A 27,049-nucleotide genomic window follows, 5' to 3' on the forward strand; every position below is an offset into this window, starting at 1 on the left:
AAAGTCTGGCCTTCCTTCCCAGCCCTCTTCTAACAGAGTTAACTATGCTCTCCTCTGCAGGGAAAACACTGTTCAGTTTAACTCATTTCTGCATACTGTCACACTGCAGTTATCCAGAGCTGGTCCTTTCATACAGGAGTTTTTGGGCAGCCCTACTTTGGGAGTGTGCACTGCCAAGGAGTGAATGCCAGAAACGTCTGCTACACTTTAGAAAGGGTCCCAGTGGCCCACAAACAGTCTGAGGCCACAGGCCAGGCGCAAAGGCTGAAGAAAACAGATATTCAGGCGTTTGACATCCATCCACAGCATGCGCCATACACCTTGGTTTTATTTTTTAAAAAAAAAGGTTTGGGGCCATTTTCACTCGTAAAGATGAAACACTGGAAAGATAATCAGTTACTCCCCATTTATTCTACAGCCTTGACAAAACCAATTAGCTAAATTACAAAGCAGTTAATGAGCAATTCAACCTTCTGCCAGCCCTAACAACTCAGGTAACAACTCAGGTTGCTGTGATGTAGGCATACCGAGCAGTTCACATTTTCTGTTGCAGCAAATCCACCTACCCCTCCCCGTGCTGCTTTTCCAACTGATCTAAACAAAGCAGGAGTGAAAACAAATGGTCCCATCTTCCAAGCGCCAAGCACCCAGTGGCTCCCATTGTTGTGGGGTAACAGAGAACCAGCTGTCCTCAGAGGGACCTCATGGATGACACAATGACAGATATTTGGCCACCTTATACTACCCCAAGGAGGAACGGAGCTTTTGAAAACAAAAAACGGCAACAGCTGCATTCGCTGCACCCTTATGGAAAAAACTGGCCTGGAGTATAACAGTGCTTTAAAACAAACAATGGGGGGGCCAGATCCAAACACCTACTGTGAAAAATGTCAGGGGTGACAGCTCTGAAACCAGACACCAACTTGCATTCAGACACTCTGCCCTGCTCGAGGTGCATCTCTAGGCATTGCATTGCAAACTGATCCCCATCTCCACTCCTAGCAGGCTGGACACAAGCCATTTCTGAGGGGGAAGCCGTGTAGCTGTGGTTAATGATAGGCTGAGTTGAAGGTGAAAGGGAGGATAATTTAATGAGAGCTCAGCACTGCACTAATGGGGCTATCTATCCGCCTGTGGTTCATAAAGATGAGAAGCAGCTCACACCTGCCAGCTCACTATCTAGTATACCTAGCTACAGGGTAAATCCGGCACACTGCACGTGCTGCAGGATCAAAGTGACAGACTTCTGCACTTTGGCCACAACAACCCCAGCAGCGCTACAGGCTTGGGGAGAAGTGGCTGGAGAGTTGCCAGTCAGAGAGGGACCTGGGGGTGTTGACTGACAGCCAGCTGAACATGAGCCAGCAGTGTGCTCAGGTGGCCATGAAGGCCAATGGCATCCTGGCTTGTATCAGCAATAGCGTGGCCAGCAGGGACATGGAAGGGATCTTATCCCTGTACTCGGCACTGGCGAGGCCGCACCTCGATTCCTGTGTTCAGTTTTGGGCCCTTCACTACAAAAAGGACATTGAATTGCCCGAGCGTGTCCAGAGAAGGGCAACGAAGCTGGTGCAGGGTCTGGAGCACAGGTCGTACGAGGAGCGGCTGAGGGAACTGGGGTTGTTTAGTGTGGAGAAGAGGAGGCTGAGGGGAGACCTCATCGCCCTCTACAACTACCTGACAGGAGGTTGCAGAGAGCTGGGGATGAGTCTCTTTAACCAAGTAGTAAGTGATAGGACAAGAGGTAATGGCCTCAAGTTGTGTCATGGAAGGTTTAGACTGGATATTAGGAAGTATTTCTTTACAGAACGGGTTGTTAGGCGTTGGAATGGGCTGCCCAGGGACGTGGTGGAGTCCCCATCCCTGGAGGTGTTTAAGGGTCAGGTTGACATAGCGCTGAGGGATATGGTGTAGTTGGGAACTGTCAGTGTTGGGTTAATGGTTGGACTGGATGATCTTCAAGGTCTTTTCCAACCTAGACGATTCTGTGATTCTGTCACTCGCACCATGCCAAACCACTGTCTCTTCCCCAGTAGGTTCTCTAGGTATCTCCATGCTGTTGATTTAATTACTCCATAATAAAACTTCAGTGGGTCAGGTTTCACCTACATGACTTGGTTTCTGTTGAGGACAGTGACTGGACAAAGCAGGGACCTTTTCTCTACTGCAAGTTCCCAGGGATCTGTGAGGAGTATGGATGCTCTTGCCCACTTCTGCATCACCAGCCTGCCTTCACGGCAGGGTTTCCAACACACAGGTGTGGGTGCACTGGAAGAATCTGAAGAAGAGTGCCCCATGTGAGCATTTCCAAGCATGGTGCTTTTTCTGCATGTCCGAAGCCCCAGACAAACAGTCCCCTTTGCATACAATTCAGCCACACAGTGCTTGGGTGCACCCCAAGCCTACCCACTTCCTGGCACAGGCACCAGGTTGCCACTGGGAAACACCACCACAGACTCATGGATGAGAACAATGCGGTGTGGCTGTAATGTCCCTACACCTGCACCAGGACTAGCCCAAGCCAGCAAAAGGCCCTGACTCCCCACCCTGCAGCACTGGTCTGCTTTAACACAGCAGCATTAGCGCTTGCTGCTCTGTCAGCATGTGTCCAGAGATAGGACTGTTTAAGAGAGAAGAACTGCCAATAGGAAGCCCATCACTATAGATGCTAATGTAAACCCTTCTCAGTAGACACAGCTTCACCTATAGCAACTCTCGGTTTGCAGACCTGCAAGCAGGAGGTGTCCCAGCTGGGACTGCCTCATGCCCCCAGCACTGAAGGGCAGTGCTTGGCCATGCCACCGCCTGAGGCTCATGCTCTGGCCACATCCCGAAGAAAGGCAATGCATAGTGCCCCAGGAGCTGGGATTCCCTGCATCTCCCTCCAACCCATGCACCCCCACCTCACTGGAAGGAAGCCTGGAGCATTGACCCCCTGGCCCCCCTGTGGGGCTGGGATGCAGCCAGTGTGTGCTGGAAGCCAAGCCCTGAAAAGGCACTGCACACAGACCCTGCCAACGGGCCAGGCTCATCTCTGCTAATTGCTATCTTAGCTTCTGGACTGACATGACAGAAACAGAGGTGGCCTTATTTCTGGGGTGAATGCTAAATGTACTGCTGCCATGTCCCCACCTGCCACCGACAGCCACTTGCTGATGGCACTAAGCAATCCCGAGCAAGTTTCAGACTTACTTCTCCTCCTGAACTTCATCCCAAGCAAACCTGATGCTCTGGCAAGCCCAGCAAACTCCAGGAGAGGTACACATACAGAGCACAAACATGCATATATGGGCACAGAGAGATGTGCAGGAGGAGGAAGCATGCACACAGGTACTCCTCTCTGCCATGCTTGCAAGCTGTGTTTCACCTGGACAAGAGAGGAGCACTTTCACGGTAGAAATTTAAGGTCTTCTCTACAGTGAGGCACCAGCAGCCCTGCTCTGGAAGGACTGCTGCTGCTACTGTATGTGAGCACAAGTCAGCAGGATTCAAGCCTTCGCAGCACCCTGCAGGAACATTGCCTTATTCGCTGCCTGATTTAAAAAAATACACATATGGCACCAAAGCTGCAGTGTGTCCCCACTACTTTAGGTACCACCATACACGTGACTGCCAAGCTCTCTACTTCTTGTGGTAAACCACCACCAGTTGTCCCCCACTCCTAAAAGGTGCAAAGCCTGTCCCTTTGCTCAGAGAGCTACTTCAGGTACCAGTGCCTAGAGGAGCTTGAGCTCTTTAAGAGAAACTCCTCCCTTATTCCCATCCACCACCACAGCATCATGTCTTGCTGCAGCTACTGGTATATCCTGTCCAACCCCATCCCCCAATATGACTGCATTACAAACAAGGCTAGAAAGGCAACAACAAAATTTAAGGACCGCACTGAAGAAGAGCAGGGAAAAAAAATACCCATCACCAAACAAACAAAGAAAGGACACACACTCTCAGGTAACACCAATTTCTACTTTGCATTGAAGGTGGCTTCTTTCAACAAAGAAAAAAAAATAAACAGATAAAAAGCTAAAATAGAAAGGGGGTAAGTGGCTAGAAAACTGAGACCGGGCAAATATAACCTAACAGCAGTTGGCAGACTTTCTGATGACTAGACGTTGAAAGAATTCATGACTTAAATCAGGCACAGATATATTTCATAGGTAAATAACCATTCCATGTCAAGCAAGCTTGTCTACAGCATAATAAAAGGAAATTCTAGGAAGCAAAACACAAGTTATAAGCATAGGCAGACATTTTGTTTACAGGTACATTTTACAAAAGAATGGTGTGAGTGTCTCTCTCTATACAGTATATATATATATATAAAGCCAGCTCGAGAAATTAGATATATTTGCTTGAACAGTCTCCTTACTCACAGAGGTTACTGTAGCTCCAGCAGTTACCCATTGGTCAAAGAAATGAAATGCACAGATCATCAGTTTATCTACAGCGGTATCAGCTAATTCAATTGCTGCTGTTCTAGTCAACGGGAATCAAAATAGTTTCAAATTTCCTGGCAGCTTCTGCCCTGCACTGCACACAATGATGTAAATGGATGCTTTCTGAGTATTATGAAACTGATGGGGGAACTGCAGTCTCATTCAGTCTATCGCAGGAGCTAAGGAGTCCACCTTGGCAGCTTGCAGGGGGGAAAAAAAATTTCCTCCAGCAAGGCTGCCTGACGGTATGCCAGGGAGACGCCTGTGCTTAGCTGCGGTTTATTATAACCATGTCCGTAAGGGAAGAAACGGGCAGAATGGCGATGCTGAGAATCGTGTGCTGGATTCAGAGCGCGGGGTGCCTGACAGCGTTTCGGCATTACTGAGCTGAAAGGTTTCACAAAGCAGCCCAGTCATCTTGCCTTTTATTTCTCTGCAGCTTCTTATGCTGATCACAAACAGCACATGGTAAGCCTGCATGCAGCATCACACCAGTTATGCTTTCTTGGTACCAGCATTTCTTGCCATTATTTGTAAAAGGCAAATTAGGGCAAATAAAAACAATGCATGAGTTGAGAGGAAACAAATCTCTAGGTGACAGAACTTAACAAAAAAATCGCAGGATTTATGGCATTATATCATTATTGCAGTCTTCCAGAGAGGGGGGTCACACATGTCTCCTCGTCCTGCACTTCCTCGAGTTACAACTTCTGTGGCAACTAAAACTATTCTGATTTATAGAGCAGTTCCTGCACACGCCAAGACAGAGCAGCCTCCCCCTATGAGAGAGGAGGGATGCTGCACAATCACTGGCAGCCTTGTGCAGCAGCCCTTTTTCCAAATGATGTCATTCTCTGTGCTTCGATAGGTGCTGCCTGGCCAGCGGAGGTCCTTCGTTAGTCAAAGCCAGAGGATTAGCATAATGCAAGCACCGTGCTTTTGTAACTGGGCTGCAAACGTCCGCGCCAGACTGGGCTCAGGGTTTTCTGCAGCTTGCAGCCACTCCAGGCTTTTGGGCAGTTTGCTTGCCCCGGGGAAGTGGAGTCAGGCCTTCACCCTTACGAAGTTACATCAGTATTATGTAAAAACAAGTTGGTGGAAACAAGAAAGCTGAGTGAAGGCGGAGGGGGGAACAGAGAGAAGAGGTAGGGGAGAGTTGCCTAGAAAATAAGCCCTGGTTAAATGCCTCTTCAGCCTTAGCAAACACACAGGGAACGTGGAGGGGACCAGAGATATGGCAGAGCCTATGCAGAAAAAGCGACCATGTTGGCTGAGATCCTTCACCCCAAAGAGACGAGCAGAGGGGGTCCCTGCTGCAGCAGCAGGTTTCACACAGACCCAGTAGCATGCACAGGCAGCGTGTGCCTTGCACTCACCGTGCTTGAACAGCCAAGCTATGGTGCGGCAGCTGGTGTCTCAGGGTTACCCAGAAATTAGAGTGACCTGTTCAGGGAAGAAAGTAATCAATCCCCTTGCAAGCACTCAGGGGCAGAGTGTCGCTCAGGAAATCCCACAACGCACAGCTTACTGCACAATGGAAGAGGTTATCAGAGAAGTACTGCTCACTGCTGCTCCTGCATAGTTCCCTAATTCTGGGTTTTTTGGACTGTGTTAGGTGAACCTTCAGTCTGCCACTGGACAGCCATGTCCAGACTAGGTAAATTCATCACAAATCTCTCTGCTAGCCAAGTCCCAGTACCTGGAGTCTGGTGGTGATATGATGCCCGAGTTGTCACAGCTTGAAAAACAGAGAGTGAGAAAAGCTGCTAAGTTAAGAATGTAAATCCTATCCATAAAGAAACCAAACAGCAAGTAGAATACCTGTGTCACTGTCTGTCTGAGTGTGTGTGTGGTTTTTTTACAATAGCAAAGCTTCTAATCCTGCTCCTGCGGAAAGCCTTAGGTAAGCAATGCTGTGACTCAGTTGTGTATTCTTTTCCCCTCAGATTTTAACTATTTCCCAGTGGTAAACAGGGTTTGGGAACAGTTGCATAACCCCAACTACACAGAACTAAGAGTTTTCCAGAGAGCCCCGCACCTTTCCCCCAGCTGTGGGAAGCATGGCACCTTGGCAGCTCATAGGCCTACAGTGAGCTCAGAACAAGACAAAGTCCAAAACTAATATGCAGCACATGCTGAGAGGCTTTAGTATGAGGGATTATCCACTACAAATTGCTGTATGGGCCACAGATGGTCAGTGAGATAGCTAGGTCCCAAGAGTCATTACCCTAGAAAGCAACGGGGTAGAGTGAAACAGCTGCTAGCATGAGCAGGAACAGGAGGGAATACAAAGGGAGTATTTAGGCTCCTTATCCTGATGTGAAAGTGCTGGTGAATCTTACTATATTTAATGCATTTTTCTTCTTTAAAGCCCTACCCCCTGGAATGATGTGGCTGCGAGAGTCTCCAAGTTTTGGCTTAAGACTAATGTTTGGAAATCTTAAACCCAAAATTCAAAAGACAGATCCAAAAAGACTATGATTTTTTTTATTTTTCCACTGATGTGATTTAGAAGGAAAGTGGCTAGCAGGTGAATTTCCAAGTGTAGATACACAGAGTGATAGCAAGAATTACTTTAAATGCTCCCTAAGAGCCTTCAGCTGAAAGAGCAAACTTCTGGAGCAGTGGCAGCCCACAGCTGCTTTGACACTTGCAGCATCTCAAAGACTTTACAGCCTCTCTGAAACCACTTGTACTTAATGTCACATGTTTAAAATACTGTCTTTTTAAAGAATCTATTTAAAACCCTCCAAAAGTCCTACAAATAGAAAGATCTCTTCAGATAAAAAATATATTGCCAGACTCTGAGCAAAGAACAATAGCTTAAAAACCTTACACTGCTACTCACAGACCTCAGAAACTCTGGATCTTTGCAACAGCTGCTGAAGAAACTAGGCACTTCTGCAGAAAAGGATGTCCTTTACTGCATTTCACGTCTCAGGACCAATTAGCCAGGCCAAGAGAAAGCTTGCTAAGCAGTCCTCAAAGCACCCCAGGAGCTGGATATCGAGGTATGCGCCCAGCTAAAACAAAAATAGGGCACAGAGGGACATGTGCATCTCCCAGGCTCCGAGTACGTGCTGCTAGAGGTGCAGCTGGACATTTCAGGGTAACTTTTCAGCAAGCCTGAACGGTGAATGAGATTCCATTCCTCAGGAAGCTGGACAGAGTTAAATAAACAACACAGGGGTCTAGAGCAGAAGGCACTTGTTAAAGCAATGAACTGCAAACAGGAAAAATACTTGCTGTACCCTGTGTTACAGGTTTTCAGTGCAATACTGGGCCAGAACTGCACCTACCCACATAATTTTAATTAAACGCCTTCTCCATGTTCATTATCAAGCCATCTCCAGTGCAGGATAACATCCATCTTTTTCTTCACAGAGCTTCAGAGATGAATTGAGGGTACAGCACGATAGAGGGCTTGTGTTGGTGTGCTGCCTGTCTCACCAGGTGACGGGACTGAAGTGAAGGAGAGGAGCCCATGGTGACAAGCAAAAATGCAACTGTGCCTCACCATACCTGCCTAGAGCCAGACAAGTCAGCTGGCTGAGCCTCTCTGGTTGTGCCCACTGACCTGGATGCATCATTCTCTGTCTGCCTGACTGAAGGGTTGGCCCAACTGCCTCTGGGAAAGTGTTTCTAGGCCCTGCCAGCTTCAGCAGAGCTCAGCGTGTGACATGTGTGCTCAGAGCATTTGAAGTGGCCAGACACCACCAATGGGCTGCCAGCATCATCAGGACCCCATATATTTGTGCACTCAATCAGCATAGCTCTCAGCATTGGCTGACAGCCCACAGACAGGGAGGTAATTACTGCCTTAACTCTGTCATTTCCTAACTTCTGAGTGTTTAATTCTGCACCTTTGAAAAACAATAAACAAACAGCCCATGTTTTAAGGATTATTTGCACTAAACCCTTGGCCTTCAAACAATTCCATTGTTTACCAAGTCAAGGATGTGGTAATCTCCTCCCTGCAGCCGTAGGTTATGATAACTTGAACTATCCAGCTTTCAAGTGCAGGTCACAAGACATCCAATTTCCTCCTGTGGAGCAAGGGACTTAGCATAATGCCTCACACCCCTTTAGTTTTCCTTTCCCTGGGAATGGAAACCCAGACATCCATCACACTACACCTGATGGCTGTGGAGCGTGCCCTGGCTTTGCCCAGCCCTGGAAAGTGGGATTTCATTCAAAGGGAAAGACGGAAGGACAGCTCCACCTTATGCAGCCGAGATGCAGAGCACAGTGCAACCTGTCCTTCACCAGCATTTAATTTTTCCATATGCGCATATGTCAGATGTACTCTTCTGGCAGCACTGTAAGAGCTTGCTGCTCCTCAGAACATCCAAGCAGTTGTTCAAAATCACCTTACAAGAAGGGGTTTACTCCACCTTGGAGTGGAAGTGGAGCAATCAGCATGGTGGGTCAACATGCTGGTGCTAGAAAAGTAATCACTTTCTAGTGCTCACAAACTCAACTGGAAAAGTATCTTTTAATACAGTACCTCCGGAGACTTAAAGCTAAAATGTTAACCTTCTCTTTACATCATTGCCATCCAGCAACACCACATATGAGAGATATCTATGAAAAAAATGTATGGATTACACACTACTATTTAAAAACTCCTGCGGGTCTTCAGTGTGTTCACAAAATGCTGTGGGACACCAGAAACAAACAAACAAAAAGCTGATAGAGTCAAGCAGGCACAACAGGACCATGGATTTTAATTAAGTGGGGTGGGGCACCACAGGTCTGAGCTTTCCAGCCTTGTGTCCTTGGTGAATGTTGCAGGACATACCCTTAAATGCACATCTGACATCATACCTATCCTCACAGACTCTGTCCACCGTAATTAAGCAAAATGAATTTGAAAATCAGGCAGTCCTTCAACCCTCAGAAAATGCAGGTTTGCACCCTTTCTGGAAAGCCGAGCTGCAGAGGAAGATACCAGACCAGGGAGCCCGGACTTTCAGGACTGCCTGGAGATGGAAAGGGCAAAAGATGAAAACATGACAAAGGGTGATGCATCAAAATGGAAAGCGATGCAGTTGAAGCACTGGGCAAGACTACAGTCAGCAATCTGTGCTACTGTGAGAATGATGCAACATGTGAGTGACTGTGGTCCAAGGGCAGTTTTTAGAGTGAGGATCAGGAAGGTGTCACATCCATGCAGCGTAAGGAGGATGCAGGAGAGCTAGACACACATGACTTGAAGCAACACAAGAGAAAGCAAGCAAGGCAGAAGAGCAAAGGACAACCTAGTAAGTTTGTGATACTCATTATACAAAAAGTTACTCGGTTATTTTCTTAAGGATGTTTAAATCAGAATCATAGAACCGTGAAAAGGCTTTGCTTGAAAAAAAAAAAGCAGCCATTGTTTGCTTCCTTTGCTCCTGAAACAAGTGAAAGAAATTCTACAGTAAAAGCAATAATTTCCATGATTCAGGTTCAGGAATGCATATGTTGCGCGGGTTAAAGTATGGATTTTGTTTTTTTTCATGTGTCAGCTCTGGCACTGTTTGACCCCTTGCAGAGGTGATTCAGCACACATTGTCAGGAAGTAAACCTTTTTTTTAGAATTTTTTTTTGCATTGTTTTGGGTTTTTTTATTACTCAGTTTTTGCTGGCTTGAGTTCGCTAAGAAAACTGATGAGCACAAGAACTATCATGAGACAATCCGTGGCAGCGTGCGGCTGGGACCATCCCTTTTGGCAGAAGCAAGTTGTTAAATGAGCTCAGTTGCCTCATGACACCTCACTGTACACAAAACAGCAAGTGACAGGCCTTCCAAAAAGCTATTTGTTTCACCAGAAATTCAAAAACAAGCTTCTTTGAGCAGCTGTTGGGAAAGACTAGATTTGTATAGCAACCCAGGGACTATTTGTACAGGGCTTTTTTGTGAAGGATGAGATTAAACCCTCTGTTACACAGGAGGGGTGAAAGTCTTCTCCTCCTAGAAGCATCAGAGAAAAGGCCGTAAGAGTCTTAAGAAGCTATTTTCTTCCTAACAACTGTCTTGGATTTATTTTCTCATATAACAGAAATTATGGGATACTTGGCTTTCATGTTTACTTAAGCAATTATTTTGTAGCATCCCCCTCTTTTTTCCCCAAGGAAGCAGTTTTTAGGACTAAGTCATGTTGTCAGGAATTTTTAAAAATGTTTGTTATTTATATGTATTAACTGCAAACTCATAAAAATCAGTACTCTGTAGTGTGCCCAAGCCTCAAGGTAATGCTGGTCAATAGAGATCACCATTTCCATGGCCAGTTCCAGAGAAGGGTATGTTTCCATATACAACAAGCACCTTTATGTCAACAAGGCAGAGAAGACGTCTTGTCTAACCCAACCAAATTCAGTGTTTAAAAAACATTTTCTTTTGCTGGAAGGCAGAAGACTGGGATTTTGCTGAGGAAGGCGGCCAGGCGGCTCAGGGGCACATGACCACACGTGGTGTATCCTCCTCGCTCCCACAAGCAGGGCTTTGCAGGGAGACATGCGGCCCTGAGCTCCTTCCTGATACGATGAGGGTCCTGGGGGCCTGGACCGGCTTCTGCTCTGATGATCCATCCAGGGCAGGAGGATAGGCAGCGGAGAGGGAGAGGGAGGGGGAGAGGGAGGGGGAGGGGGAGGGGGAGAGGGAGAGGGAGAGGGAGAGGGAGAGGGAGAGGGAGAGGGAGAGGGAGAGGGAGAGGGAGAGGAGAGCTCAGCGATCACAGATATCCCAGATAAAAACAGACTGAGGACAGCAAAGGAAAGAAATGAGGAGGCGGTGTTTCTAATGTGGCAGCTTTATTAGCATTTGAGTGTCATTGATGAACACCTCTTCTACAGGCATCTAACTCTTTTTTTCCCCTCTTTTCACCTGTGAAAATGACCACAAGCTTCAACCTGTAAGGTAAAAATCAGCACAGCAGCTTATTAACAAAGTCTGCCATCTCCCATCTAAGCCAACAGAAGTGTTGCTAGTCACCCCCAATTATTATTCCTTCTTTGTGAACTGGCTTGTCCCATGCAAGTATTTTAGTACCCAATTAAAAAATTCATACCCTCAACAAGATCCAGCAGGGCTTCTCAGTAATATAGTTGTGGCTGAAAGGGAAAGAATAAACTGGGATGCAGAAGTAACTAAGCTGTTCAGCAGCTTACATGTTATCTTCTCAGTTTCTGAGCCCAGCCAAGGCACAGGTGAACTGCTTTGGGTTAGATAAATTAAAGTTCAGCTTTACTGCTGACGGTGACAAGCTGTTCTCTCGATCAAGTCTAAACACCAGTACCTCTCCTGGCCCTGCCCCCATCACTTGCTTGCTTGAAATCTTTTATACTTTGACCCACGAAAAGCACGCCTTCTTTCTTTTAAAGGCAACTTTCAAAAGTAGCAGGTTGGTTTGGATTTTTGGTGGTGTTTTTTCCCCCCCCATCTAACACAGAGAAGGACAGAGAGACCTTCAGGCATAGTCGCTTCCCCCCAAAACATATGTCATGACACATTTGACATATATCAAACCAAAGGAAGCCAGGATTTGATGCACAGAGCCCTGGGTTTGTACTACTGTGCCCTCAGTCGCCCCATCCTCATCCATCTCCAGTTAATAAGCAGTTAAAACCTGCTCACTTGAAGAAAAAATGTAGAAGGGGCAGCACCACTCTCATTTATCCACTGCAGTCAAACACCTTCCTGGAGGAGAAGGATGCATTTGTCTGTACAGCATGAAGCCAGTCTGGGTAGGCACAATGTCACTCAGTTTTTGGGTACAATTCACAAATGTTATGTGTTAGCCACAGTTAAATATTTGGAAACTCTCCCCTGAAGTCACTCCCATTTGTGGGGAGTTAATTGTTAGCCCCTAATTGTTAGCCCCTAATGGTAGTTTCTGATTAATAAAGGAATAGGAGATTCAGAAACAAGGCAAGAAGCAGCACAGGAAAAATACAGGAAAATACACACATAAGCCAGTGTATCTGGCTTATTCTTTGCTGCCCTTCATTTTAGGGCTCAGTTCTCAGTCAGCTCAGAATGCCCATCACATTTGATAATTGTTTTGGTTAATAATAACAATAGATTCACTTGGATTTATTAGACACAGCGTACTTTATTTAATGCCAATCTCTGGAAATGTACTAATGCCTGCTGACAGTGCTTTCACATTGTGCCTCTCCAAACAAGAAATGAGGTCATTGTGATTCATGTAATAATCCTATACACATTTTGTGGCAATTTGTAAAAGTTTTTAAAATTCCTAAATGAGGATATTTTGGTTGTTTTGGTTTTTTGCCCCCTGACTCTGCAATTAGGATTTCCCAAGTGAAAGACCAAACTTCAGAAAATCCAGGGAGAAACTGTTTACTCACTTTCCAGATATCAGTTCTGCTTTTTTTTTTCTTGCTTTCTTTTTTTTCCCTTTCCTTTTCTTACTGAAGTGGAGGAGCCTGCACAGCTTGTTTCTGTACAAATTGCTGCCCTTCTCTGGCAAGAAGGGAGTCTTCTTTAATTAAAAGTGACATTCCAGAAAGTTTGCAATTAGCAAGGATCAAGGTGTAAAGAGAACAGCCTGAGGAAATACTTTTGCAAAGAGGGCAGGGATTGTTGATAATTACAACAAGGCAAGAGAATTAGGTATAGTAACTACATTTATTTTCTTCTAAGCTTGGGATGTGAAAAGGTAGAAAACGCCCTGTACTTACAAGAAAAGAACAGAAACAAGACTGATCCTTAGGCATAACATTAGGTACTGCACCTGGATTTCTTGAATTACTAACTACAGAGGACAGAGCCATTCAGGTACCACCTCAAGTATCTAAATTAAAATCTTATTTACCTCTAGCTACAGGAAGAGCAGCATGCAGACCACGAAGGGCATTCCTGGAAGGACCTCCAGGCAGAGATGGCCATGTTTCAGCATGTGCAATTGCAAAAAACGTGGCTGAAATGACTCTGCTGCAGAGAAGTGCTGGGACTCCCTCTGCCAACGTGCCTCTGGCACACAAGTCCCTGCTATCACATCAAGGTAGCCCAGGTGAGCCAAAGAGAAAGGGGAGGGCATAAGACAGGGAGCTGTTGTCATTTTCTAGGGCCAAACCAGCAGGCTGCTTTGGTCTGGTGTTTGCACTGTGGTCCAGGGAAGGGTGGTGTAGCACAGCGAGCAAGCCCTCATGGGGTCATTAGGGAGCAGCTTCTGCGAAACTTTCCTGAGTGGCTTAAGAATTTTTTTTTTTTTTTTGCACACAATAGTAATAAATAGCGCTTACCCCTTTCTGAAGGCTTCTCTTCTTCCAAACCAAGTAAAAATTCATATTTGGCCTTGACAACAGTCTGGGTGTGAGCTGATACGTCATTATCCCACACAAGTCCTTCTGCCTGTAGAGTCAAAATAAACAAAGCTTATCTACCTTTTAGTGAAAAAACAGCAGCAGGAACATGAATTCCCTTCAGGTGTGCTGTCAGGTAGAATTTTCAAAGCATTCATTTAACTCTATTGCCACCAAGATCAACCAGAGCATACATGGGCCAACTCAGAGGGCTTCTGAAGAGTTCACCTCTCTGTCTAAGAACACAAGCATTTCAGTATTAAGCAGTGATGTTAGAGCACCCAACCCCTCACATCTTTAGCCTGCTTACCCACTCTAAGGCCAGCAATACTGGGCAACCATCTCAGTAGGTAACTTAGGGTTAAAAATGCCTAGGGAATAGTATCAGAAATAGTAAAGTTGAGTATGGATGTCACAAAACTGGGATCCATGGGAAACCATAAATGGGGCAGGCTGTTTCTTTGGGAGGAGACGGGTGGAGAAAGGGAGGAGCAAGGGCTACAACAAGATGATCAGAAGTAAGAAAAAGGATAATAAAGTAAGCAAACATGGTGAGTGCTGTCTGAGGGTCTGTGCTGCGTAGCCCACACCTGACCACCACTGTTTAGATTAGGACAATAGCTGAACCTGTTTTCATGACCATACCACCACATAAGTCAAACCTGCCTCCATGGCCAGGAGGTGGGGAGGGGGCACAAGGTGGTTTCCCCAGCTAGCAGGGGGGATGGATGGACAGACGGATCAAGCATCCCAGTGGCACCCAGGCCTGGTGCCACCAGCACCTTCCCACTGCTTCCTACTCGTAAGAGAAGTAAAGGTCCAGTTTCTCAGAGGAGAGAAAGGCTGCAGGACTAAGATTAAAATTAGTTTTCTGAAAAGGTGGGGACAAATCAAATCTCCAAGATAAAGCACACACCAGCAATAAACTGTAGTGCAAAAATTGTCTGCAGTCACCATTAAGTTTCTTCCCAGCTGGGCAAGACAGAGCCCATAATTCTTCTGTCTGAAGTGACAGATGAAATAAATCATTAACTCTATAAATTCTTCAGTGACCTTTATATTCATACCCTATGTTTAAGGCAGCCAATTGTTAACTGTATAGCAGGTCATTGCATGGTTCACATTGGCAAAAGCCTCAGCTTACAAAAACACTCTTAAAAAAAAAGAAGCCAGATGGAACATTCTCCCCCCTGGGACAATAATAACTTTTATGCATTTCCACCAAATACTTTAGGGTAAGCATCAGCTACAAACAGAAATTCAAAATACAGGAGACACGTAATTCACAGGAACACATGGTCAAGGCTCTTTAATCAGAGGTGGATGAAATCACAAATCCATACACTCCTCCAAGGCCAGCTCTCCAACAATTACATTTTCTTCCAAGAGCACACTGACAACTATCTTGCTCCATGCCCTAGAACTGTTTTGCTCCAGGTTTTTCGGGCCTTCTAGCCCCATTTCTTCTCCTACCTTTCTGCATTGCACCAGTTCTGCAGGATTTAGTCCAACACACCTCTGTAATAAGTGGGCAGTAGATCTTACGCAGGGGTCTTGGATATATTTATTTACTGTTCACTGGTCCAACTATTCATCACTAGGGCTCCAATGAGTACTTTGACAGACCTGCTAACACCAGACTACCAAATACTTTGGGAAAAATATGATGGAAGAAATGAAAGGCTTTCTAGCACAAAGATCCCTATCATGAGCATGATGAAACAAACTTGGAGGAAGCCTCCATGTTTCCCCTGCTTTTACAGGGCTGCATTCATTTGCAGGAGGGCGGGCAGGAAGGGCTAGAAAAGGAACAGCTGGACCCAGAACACAGAGGAGGAGGCTCTTGGTCTGCAACAGCCTTGACAGGAGTAGCTTACGGAGCCAAACAAAAATTCAGCCTACCCAGATGGATGTGAAGGGATGGGAAAGCTAAACAACTAGCTGATGCCAAATCCCACTCACAGATGAATTAAATGGAAAATAAAATGGACAGAGCCGTCCAGTTCCTGAGCAGCCAGGAATTTCTGATCTACACACCTCCAGGACACAGCATCTCCATCCCTCAGCACTGTTTTTCAAGGCTTCACAGGCATCTGCTGCACTGAGCTTCCCTGCCAGCAAACACATTTCTCAAGGGTCTGTATTTGCCTGTACCTTACCGTAAAGCAATGAAGAAGAGTCCAGTTCACAGCACCCTCTGTATCATCCAGTAAGAGGCAGAAATTAATGGTTAAATTCATGGTTTTTCAGTGTACAGGGCAGCATTTATCAGAGTTAGGTGCCTAAGCGGAGACTGCAAGACCCTCACATCTGAAAGGGATAACTTGATTTTCAGAAGTGCTCAGCGCTGCTGATGAGAATTGCAGATACTGACTTGTGCAAGGGAAACAGCTGAACCTAACATCTATTTAGGTCACTATATTTTAGAGCACTATAAGGATGTGTAAAGGTAAAGCAGTTCAGAACCTCCAGATCCAGGCTTAAGGATAAATTTATGATATTTCATCCAAACAAGAGATATTAAAAAGAGAAAGCAAGAGGGGAAGAGAATGTGGATGCTATGAGGTCAGATACGGATTTTAGACTACTGCTTTACTGTAGTCCTTCCTTAGAGACAGAAAAACAAAACAAAACAAAACCCAGAAAATCGAGAGAGAACATGTGCTCTCCTCTTCTTCTTTCAATCTGCCACTCACCCAAACCTTGCAAAAGTCATCGTGCCCTGAAACCAGGAGCCCTGAGAAGGGCTAGACAAACGTTCATGGTGCTTTCCAAGCTGCGTTAGCAAGGATTAAATACAAGCAAGATTGGAAGGGATATAAAACTCCTCCTTAAGCATTCTCCCTCAGCTCAAGGGCAAAGAAATCTGCATCCAGGTCAACTCATTTCATAATTGCTTCCCCCAGAGGGCTTTAACCACCACCCTTGATGCATCTGGTGTTTGTGACTGCTGGAGAGGGTGATGCTCACTCAGAGCATCAATTCCCTTAAATCAGTCCAGCTGTACACACATTTCTCATGAGCCACATTCACACTGTTTTTCAGTCTGATTACAACCTGGGTAGAGCGGCAGCAAGTTCCTGCCCATCCATTCACCACTCTTGCAGTGCCTTGTGCCCATTTGCACATGTTTGATCACACCCACTTCTCTGGGTCATGGGTCTTGGTCAGTGTCACATTCCACTCAGATGAGGGAGACAAGTGACTCAGATTCATAAATCCCCAGTGGAGTGGACAACGGTTAGACAAGTCTCCACAGGGGCACCCCCTCCAGTTGCATCCTGTGTTATTCGGGCAGCCTTATCAGCTTCGACCTCCACACTATCCACCCCATGACTATAGTTTCGTTACTTGCGAGTGTTTGAGACATTCCTTAGTTCGGAGGGCCTCCACTCCCCCCACTACCCTTTATCTTTTTCTCAGGCAGTTTTTCTCAGTCCATGTTTCTTGCAGGCCTATTTTCACAAGTCGTCTCACAGTCGGGAGCTGGGGAGGCTGCATTTGCCTCTTGGGTGAATTCTGTGTAACATTCATGAGTCTGCGTTAGCTTGGACATAGCAGTCCTCAACCCTCAGACCTCCTGCCAACACACCAGTTTCTGTTGACCTTGCACAAGATATTGGCACAGGTCAACAGGGGTCCCACCTTGCTGGGCTTTTGTGCCTTGCTGAGGGAGCAGAGATTGTTTAGGATGTGCCCATGGCACTCATGGTTTCAGGCACAAGAAGTGAAGCTGCTGCATCCATGTCTCAGCGCTAAACTGAACAGCAGTCCAACGCTAAGACCTCAGGGGTCCTGCTCCTCCAGCGGGAGCTGCCAAGGACAGACAAGTTAGCCCAGCTCAAAGCCTGCACACTGCCTCTGCTCTGCTGCCGTCTGAAGGTGTGAACTGGACCAGAGAGTCACTAGCTGCAAGGAGAAACCATTGCCACAATTAATCCCTGAGAGGTGGCTTTAGGCAGGCGCCCGATGAGAGCTGGCTGCTGCCTTTCCTGAAGCACAATGTCTCTGGATGAATTTGATTTCAACTCCTGTCATGAGCTCCCCTCAAACTGCCCCCTAAAAATCCCAGTGGTTTCTGGATAGGCATGGTGAGTCATCTAAGCCTGAAGAAAACACTTCTCCTTTCTTCATGGAAGGAAAGCACCGAAGCAATCCTCTTCTGAATTTAATTGAGGTCCTGGTTGTGGCCTTTTTTGGGACAGGGCCAGGCTGTTTTCTTATTGGGGCTTTTTTTTCTTTTTTAATAACTACATCACGTAGAGCATTAATTGACGAATATCAAAGTCTTGTTCTCTCACCACCATTTCCAGCTGAGCTGACAGGAGAGCTGGGCTCCATCTCTGTGGGTCTCAGTGGAAGACGACATTGTCCATGGCTGCTGGGACATGGAATGGGTCAGTCTGAGCACAAAGAGCCCATGTCTCCTGAAGCATTCACACTTAAGGTCATGTGTTTTCTTCAAAAAACATCTAATAAGGAGGAAGTGTTCAAAGGACCAGATGATTAACTGGCAAATGTCAGTCTGGAGTTTCTCAGACCCCCTGAGAGGACAGATGCAGTTAGACAGACTGACTCCTCACAGGAGACCTGGGAAAATGGTGCTTGGGAAAAAGCAGAATGGGATAGGTGCCCAAGCTTGAGCCTTCAGGGAGCAAGGGCAGCTGAAATGCTGGACAGCAGGAAACTAGTCATGTTAAAGGAAAGCATTAGCAGGAAGTAGTCTAAGGCCCTTTCATGAAGGGCTGTAAGCTGGGACAGAGAGGTCCAAGTGTCCCCAGGGGGACCCCTGCAAGCTTTCTTAATAAAACCCAGGAACTCTACTCCCAGAAAGAAATGTTATTCCAATCCTTCCAGGCTTATGGGAAAATCTGGAGGGAACTCGCTAGTTGGGGTGGGGGTCTCCACAGCTAAGCCATACCATGAGGCAGCCTCAGGGGAGGCCCCAGTTTTGCACACTTTTGCATGTGCACAGCTCCTTTTCCCAGAGCTGACCACCCTTCCCTGTGGTCGCACAGCTGATGGGTGCCAGTTCCCTGCCAGCAGGCAACAGCCCCTGTGCCAGTGGCACAGTGCTTTCTGGGCAGATGCTGCTGCAGCTGCCACAGAGCCATCAGCGCTACCACAAGGAAGCAGGAAAAAGCCTCTGCAGGATGCCTGTAAAGCACAACCAACTATGGAGGACTTCACAGCCACACCTGGACCATTTCTAAACCCAAGCTGTGTTTTTTCCATTCTCATTGCTTCACCAACATCTCAAGCAGCAAAAAAAGCCAAATGCCTCTTGGCAGCCTAACATATACCCTGATACAGTGAGTTTATGCTCTCAAGAGGAGTTTAAACATTCACCTTCATCTTGTCTTCTGTACCCCAGGAGTTTCCTCAGAGACTGACAGAAACACAGTTAACTGGTGATGGAGCTAGCTTCAAAAAAAAAAAAAAAAAGAGGCAGGAATGATGGATAGAAGATTTCCACATATTTACAACCTTCTACAGCAAGTTCCCAGCAGAGCAAAAGGACCATGTGAGTCAAGAAGCAACGCCATGGTCAGTTCTTTACAGAATCACATACTGAGAGCTCTGCCTTTGCTGTCATGGACAGACAACCCCCCAACAGCCTGGAACAACTAGTGGCCGGTCCTTGTTTTTAAGCTGTTACCATTCCTGTGTGGGTGTGAGCTTAGCAAGCCTCACTGCTTTTGACAAGTCATACTAATTGTTCTGAAAAGACTATTTCTGTTGAGCTGTTCTTAAGTCACTTCCCTAAATAACAGAATGAAATGCAGAAAGCTGGAGTTAAAATAAACTTGCTAGCTGGTGAAAGCTAGTGTGTCAACAGCACAGAGAGAGCACACTGCCGGTGCTCACAAAAAGACCGCTAGCAAGGTTTGTAGTTTTTACTTCCATGTGACCTCATACACCATGTTTGTGTTTTCCTCACACACACACCCACATGCTAATTTCTTTTTTTAAATTCTTAAATTAAAGCATTAGTAAAATAGATTAAGACTCAAAAGAATGGGGAGTTTTGCATGGCTAAATCTCAGCTGGAGCTGCCAAAAGTTAATGCCAGCAAAGGTTTCGGAAGAGAAGAAATCTCAGCTTGGGTTTTAAACTAATTCCTAACTATTAGGAGTTGCAGGGAGATGTCCTGAGAGCCAGAAGGTGGCAGAGGAAAGAAATGGCTTCTGTGAAGGCGTTGCCTATAGTCATTGTCCAGCAGCAAAGTTTGGACTATAGAAAGGGATAACCAAGTCAGCTAGGACTTTTCAGCTGAGGGAAAGAGGCAGCTGAGAGACACGTGGCAGACATGCATGCAGTCATAAGAGGTCTGAAAAAGGTAAAGAGCAATCCATGATTCACCACCTCTTTTAATACAACAGCCAGAGAACATCAAAAGAAGGTATCAGGAGTCAGCATCACACCAAAGAGGAAATGGTTTCTCATACAGTTTGCAGTCAAAACCACAGACCTCCCTGAAAAGCAATGTCATGGAAACCAAAATCCTACAGGAGCTGAAAAGGAGGGTAAACAAGCTCAAGAGATACAAACTCACAACATACATAAAAATCACATCCTTGTCATGAAGCTCCAAGCTGAACTCTTCCCAGGCATCTGCTGACATCCACGACCATGTACATGTTCCTGGGCTAAACTGACCCTGGGTCCAAACCAGTGCAGCCAGATACTCTTACCTGTTCACCAGGCTTTGGCATGGCCCTGGACTGGGCAGATCTCAGGCTTGGTACTGTCCAGCCAGCTCCACTCCTCAGTCCTCACCACAACGTGCCCTACACCTTCACCCCGGAGGATTCACCAGAAGGCACTGAGGCACTACTGGCTTCCTGTGCTGCTCCCAGCGATGCGGGATGTGTTTACCAGAAGCAGCCTCCCAGGAAGCGGTCAGGCTGGAGAGCGCAAAACTGAAAGGTTGCAGATACCAGTCAGAGCTGTTCTCTCCACTCAAAGGCAGATTTCACAAAAGTTCAGTGTCTGATGAGAGGCTCAATTCAGAAATGAAGCAAAAGAGTCACTGCTTAGAAAAAGGCATGGGGACAGTGACAAAAAAGGGATGCCTTAGCAGCAGTCTCATTGTCTTGTTTTACACCTGCACTTAAGTTTTTCTCCCCCTGAAGAAATGTTTGCTTCATTGTTTGATTGAAGTTGTTAGGAAGCAGTCAGCTGTTATACTGAATTAAATGCTTTTTATTATGCATAGGCTGACACTGTCTGAGCTGTAACTGTGTGAATGTGAGCAGCATATTAATTCAAAGTCTGTATGATTAAGCTTTACCATTAAAGGTCACTCAGCATTTTGCATTTGCCAAGTCAGTGATTTTTGATGTGTGCTGTATGGACCTCTGGATGTCTATGCATTATTTCTAAGGTACGTGCAAAAATCCACGCAAGCCCATTAAGAGGTAGGCTTCAGCTCACTGCATGAACCACCATGTTCTTAGATATAAAATGGAAAGATAGTAAAAAAGATCCAAAACTTCTAATAAAGCCACAGGGCAAGTATTTTTCCTGAGTTATGTCAAACAGCATTGGGATGGGGACCTGATTTAAGAAAAATTGCACAAAGACAGCATCTTTTATTCAGAGAATTCAGTGGTGCATGTACTAGACATCTTGCATTTACTTCTTTTGTTCAATCTGTTCAGAGTATATTTAGCAAACTCTCAGACTGCTTCTTTTCAACAGGTAGTACGCTTCCATCATCTTTAGGTATCTCAGACGGCAGAACAATGACTACACGTCTGCCCCACACAGATTTGAACTCCTTGGAAGCTAAAATTTGGATATGCCTAAGTGCCTCATGAGCCTGCCATAAGTTACCTCTGTATCTTTAAGCAACTAAATTCTTTCCAAAACCAAAGCCAACACCTGCTGAGACTTGAGAACTTGCAGGGTGCATCCTTTCCCATGTGGTGTATATTCTCCGTGTCCATGGCAGTATGGATTACAGTAAAGAAGGACGAAATTGGGAGAGCTCATCTTCCTTTTTCAAATCAGTATTACAAACATGGTTTAATATAATATCCCAAAGTGATTAAAATATATTTGCACCTCAATTTCAGTGAACAGTAAAAAAACCCTAAACAAACCCACATCGAAAACCAAAACCACTCTACAGAAGAGCAAATGGAAGAATTTACATTTGCAAAGGTGTAAAAAACCACATTTCCTCTGTGGCAAGGGCAAACTGTAGAGCTACAACACAGCAAAAGAGCATGCAAAAAGGGGTACTCCCTCTAACTCAGCTCACTGACTCTGCATGATTATTTCATATCACATATTTCAATTGATTTTACAGTTTCACCCAAATTGCTCTTTCTGAGTCTTAACTAGATTTAACAGAAGCTTTTCGATCAGAAATTTGACTGAAGTTTGATCTGAGCCATCTTCTCCCTGGCACAATTAAGGCAGAAGCTAGAAGACACGGAACAAATTTCACGTAAGCCTCCTGGTGTGCAAGCGCTGGGGGACTGAAAAGATGTTGCAAGAGCAGACTGTTTCCTTGTTAAGAAAGTGCAAGTTAAGGAGTGCCAGCACCAGCATCCTAGGGCATCTGTGGCCCTGCAAACTGTCAGGAGCCACTAGACAGTTTCAGCTGTGCAGGAAGGCAGAGGACAACCAAAGGTGATACATCCCCCACAAGCAGCATAACACAGGCCAGCTGGCACTAATGGCCCATTGGTGAAGAAGTTAATGCTTCTTTTTTCTTCATTAGACCACTGCAAGTCCACACACAAGAAAGCTGATGAAAACCAGAACTCACTGGTACTAGAATTTGTTTTCTTTTGAGAAAAGGACTTTCCTGGTAAGGGTTCTTACGTTAATGCTGATATGCAGCCAGATCCCAGGCTTAAGTGCAGCTTGCCATCACACTTGGCATTTGTTCAGATGCAGCTATTACCCCAATAAGACTTCCTGTTTGAAAACTGTTGTAAAAAAATAATGAGTACATTTTGGAGATAAGCCACCTCTTCCAATGTGCCATTTCATGCTAAGAAAAGAAAGCAAGACCCATTCATTGCTTCTGCAAAAAGGGAGGCTTGCACTGTGTCATCTGTGCTGTTTGGATTGTTTTCTTACTGCTTCCAAACTACTGTATAACAGACTCAAGATGATGCCCGCTTGTTCACTCCTTTCACCAGGTGTCAAAAAAATTGCCATGGCTGCGATGTGAAGCCTGTGGCAAGCATGACAGCGACCAACATGCTTCTGCCTTGGCAGCCCATCCTCAAAAGCCAGCTTCAGCCTGTTCTCCTTAGGCTTAGCCCAGCAGTTACGGCACTGAAAATCTTTTCATACAGTTAGGAAGGCAAGCCACAGCAAACACCATGCACTTCCCACAGCCAGAGCTGGTGGCTGAGGCACTTGGTGGAAGTGGAAATGCAGAGCTCCTGCTCTGATGGACAGCTTGATCCCTGACAGACAGCTTGCTCCAGTGCTCCGGCAGGTTTGCTTGCTTACAGCATCCAGGAAGTACAATCAATTCAGGCTTCAAGAGCTCCTCTGACTCCTGACTGAACCCTGTACCAGCTGGCACCCAGAGGTCCAGGTCTCACTCCACCCTGTTTTTAAGCCCCATCCACAACCTGCCTTGCTCATCTCTGTAATGCAGAGAATAAAAGCTTGGATGTATTAGCATCCCAGGAGTCTGTGGTCTCTGACAGGAGCTGGCACAACAGCAAGAGGCATCTCAGAGCGAGGACGGGCTGTGCTCAGAAAAAGCACCTGGAAGCATACTACAGAAGCATCCTTCAAAAAGTGCCGTTCCTGAGAGGAACAGGACACTTACAGCCAGACTGAAAGTATCGGGCAGACACTTAGATCTGGTCTCAAATAGTTTTTTCATCCCACGGAAGTGTACAATTTCTACACACACACACACACACACACACACACCCCCCATCTCAGTGCAAACAGGAAAAAAGGACTGGAAACAGCCTCTGTTACCATGGGTGCTAGAGGACAGGAATCCCTTCAGAAAGAGATTCAGATGTTTAAGACACAGATTGCTCAAGACCTAAACTTGTCCATCTGTGGCCCAGCTTTCTCTGCATGTTAACAATGTGGAGGAGCTCTCTATCACACATACACCCTCTAAGCCAAACTTCCAAAGGGAAGGACCCACACACAGTTTTACAACCCACTGGGATGCAATGAACCCTTCCAGGCCACAGAGCGGGTGCAGGTGGGAGAACCAAACTGTGAACTCCCTGCTCCACGAGAAGCCAACTTTCCATCAGGAACTGGCTGCAGAGAAACATCCCTCCAAGGAGAATGGTTGGCATATGTCACTGAGCCCAGGGATACCACTCCCACCTCTCCAGGCTGAGCCCACAAACCTCACACCAACCAACTCTACCAGCTGCTGCACCCTGGGGATCACCAGCGCCCATGTTGCAAAGCTGATGTGGAGCAGGATACTCTGGCTGGTGGCTGACCCAGCCTCAACTGGAGCACAGCAGCTTTGCAGATGGCCCTCCAGTACCCTAGGGACCCACCTAATCTTACTCTCCAGATGCTACCTCCCCCCTCATTTCCTTGGGCTCCCTTCCCTAAGCCACTACATTGTGCTAAATTATCTTTAAACCAGCACCCAGCAGTACCCCAAGCTCCTGTTCTCTCTCAGGACCCTTGCAACTAAACAGAGAAGCTCCGAAAACAAATACATGCAATGCCTCAGAAAAATCACCCCAGCTCCCAGGTCTGCCAGCCCGTCTCTCCATGGAGCAGGGATTGTTCCAAGCAATCAACTCTGCTGCATGTGCAAGGACAGTTTACCAGTCACAGCCAAAGCATCCTTTCTCTGCACTGATGGCCACATGCGGGGTGTGACTTGTGCAACCTTGACCACCAGCCCCAACACTGAAGCTCCCAGCACTTGGCTCAGAGCACACCCATGGAAGACAACCACTGGTCTGCAGAGATGCTCCGTGGCACTGGTCCATGGTACTCCAGCAGACAGACTGCCTCTTCATCCCACAGGAATCAAACCGCAAACCACCTCTTAAATCAATGCTGCAAAACCAAATACCAAACTTTCCTGGTAAGATGGGCAAGAATAGAAAGGACCATTTCAAGGGGCAGGCAGGAAGGGGAAATACCCTGAATGACATCCAGGTTTTTCAGCCATGCAGCTTGACAACAGCGAAGAAATTCTTGCTGAAAAAAACACTAGCATGTTCATTAGGATCCTCACTGCTCTTTTCCTTCTCACTTTCATGACATAGAAACGGCAGTAGTAAATCTAATAACCTGCTCAAGCACCAATAATACAAGAGGACCCCTTTCACACAGGTAAGTTCTAGGAGGATTTTATGTATCAAGAAGTCCTAATCAACTGTTGAAGAGAGCAGCACCTAAGTTTCTTGGAATTGTTTTTAACATCACCACTATCATAGAGGATTTTCTTACACTCTTTTCTGAAATGAACCGAGCCTGTAATTGAAGGGAAGCATTTGCACAGGATCTCCTACATGGTTTAACTTCACCTTCTCTCCCACCAAAGGCATACTCCAAAATCAGCTTGTCTATAGCCAAACTCTCAGTCTGTGTAAATCAACGAAGCTAGGTCAGATTCACAGCTAGCGTTAAACTGGTAACATCTGCTGAAACACATCAACTAAGGTTATGACTGATGAAAAAGCATTTGGAGTAGAAGGTTTCTTTCTGCTAGCTAAACCAGACAGGCTTGGATCATTCTCAGCAGCCTATTACAACTCTTCAAACACTGAGTGCGCAACCACCAGTTTCATTAGAAATATTGCATTTGACTTTTTCTCTCTGTTTTAATGGCGCTATGCACAGACAGAATTAAAGTGTGACTGAAGCTGCAAAAGCAGCAGTAATTGCAGTTGCTTATTACACACCCAAACCACTTCAATAACACATAAATGTGCTCTGTGTGACAATGTACTATCACCCTGTGGGAGCCAGGTAATTGTTGTTTATGGCATGGAAATACTGCATCTATATGGGAAGTCAGCATCTTCAGTGAGTTTGAGTGAAGTTCAAGCTCATTACAACTCTATGTTCCCTTTGAAAAGCGTAGCTCCAGTCCCCAGTAGCAAGGACGAAGATAACACAGTTGCACAGGAGCATTCCTGTATACGTTTAATGTTCTAAAACTTTACACCTTTGGTGAATTCATCTCAACCCCACTCCTTCCCAGAAAGCACAATACTACTCAACCAGATACTGGCTTCTTCACAACATCTCATTTAATTCCAGAATTTGGTATGAGCTTGTCAGTGCAACAACAGTGCTGATTTGTTACGCAGACAAGTTATACAGAGACAGAAGCAAAACCAACCGTACAGAATGCGGGTTGGGGGTCCCAGCCTCGGGGTGATGGTCCCAGTGCAGACTCCCTGGTGCAGTTGGTGTCCCTGGGGATCTAGCTGTAATGAGCGCAGAAGCGGGCTCTGAGCTTTCTTTCCCTCAGGGAAGTGTGAAAGAAAGAGAAGAAAAGGAAGGAGAAAAAAGGGAAAAGAAAGAAGAAAAAGGGAAAAAAAAACGAGGAAAAAAAAGAGAAAGAAAAAAGGTAAAAAGGAATAAAAGGAAGAAGTAAACGAGTAAAAGGGGATAGGCGAAAAGAAAAAAAATGAAAAGGAACAAGAGAAGAGAGAAATGGAAATAAGGAAAAAGGAAAAAGAGGAAAACGGAAGAGAAGAAAATGAAAGGAAAAAAAAAAGGTAAAAGTACATGAAAGAATTAAGTGCCCTGGGCTAAGCGCACCCCCCGCACCCGCACGGGCACACGTCGCCCCTTACCGCACCGCCGGCTCCTTCCATCTCCCATCGCCGGCCGCAGCGGATCGCAGCCGCCCTCCCGCAAGGCCGAGCCGAGCCGAGTTGAACCGAGCCGAGCCGAGCCGGCCCGCAGCGCCGGCGGCGGAGCCGGGCACCGCGGCGGCGGGCGGCCCCAGCGCGGTGGGCGCGGCGGGCGCGGGAGCGGCGCGGCCCGGTCGGCGGGGCCGGGCCGGGCCCGGCGGGGCGGGGCGGGGGCGGGCCGGGGCTCGGCCGGGGCGCGGCGGGCTGCGCGGCACGGGAGGGAGGGCGAGACGGCGCGCCGGAGGGAAGGGGAACAGCACCACGTGCCACTCAAAAAGATCGGGGGGAAAAAAAAGGCATTATTTCAGGATTAGCAAAGCGACAGAGTGAAAAACACAGCCCAGACCGCGTGCGCACGGCAACGGCGCTGGGGAGGGACACGGCCACAGCCCGCGGGGGCCAGGACATGCCGTACTCTGCTCTGCTGCTGAGTCCCGTCAATGCGCTGAAAAAAAC

At 46.5% G+C, this 27,049-nt stretch overlaps 1 protein-coding gene across 6 annotated transcripts in view; it reads right to left on the bottom strand.

The window, feature by feature from the left end:
• The window catches only part of PSD3 (pleckstrin and Sec7 domain containing 3), a 111,554-nt gene extending 84,857 nt beyond the window's left edge, over window positions 1-26,697 (bottom strand). For 4 of the 6 annotated variants that reach the window (XM_074855389.1, XM_074855387.1, XM_074855392.1 and 1 more), the window contains exons 1-3: window positions 26,534-26,697; window positions 26,079-26,161; window positions 13,686-13,794 (exon numbers count right to left, since the gene is read on the bottom strand). In XM_074855389.1, the coding sequence (XP_074711490.1) occupies window positions 13,686-13,794; window positions 26,079-26,161; window positions 26,534-26,561 (220 nt within the window). In that variant the 5' untranslated portion in view covers window positions 26,562-26,697. Of the gene's footprint in view, window positions 1-13,685; window positions 13,795-20,440; window positions 20,894-26,078; window positions 26,162-26,533 lie in introns of those variants that run through there. The other 2 variants (XM_074855390.1, XM_074855391.1) reach the window with 2 other exon arrangements.
• Between the last annotated feature and the right edge of the window lie 352 nt (window positions 26,698-27,049).

This window comes from Strix uralensis, chromosome Z, assembly GCF_047716275.1.
Source record: "Strix uralensis isolate ZFMK-TIS-50842 chromosome Z, bStrUra1, whole genome shotgun sequence".
Classification (NCBI taxonomy): Eukaryota; Metazoa; Chordata; class Aves; order Strigiformes; family Strigidae; genus Strix; species Strix uralensis.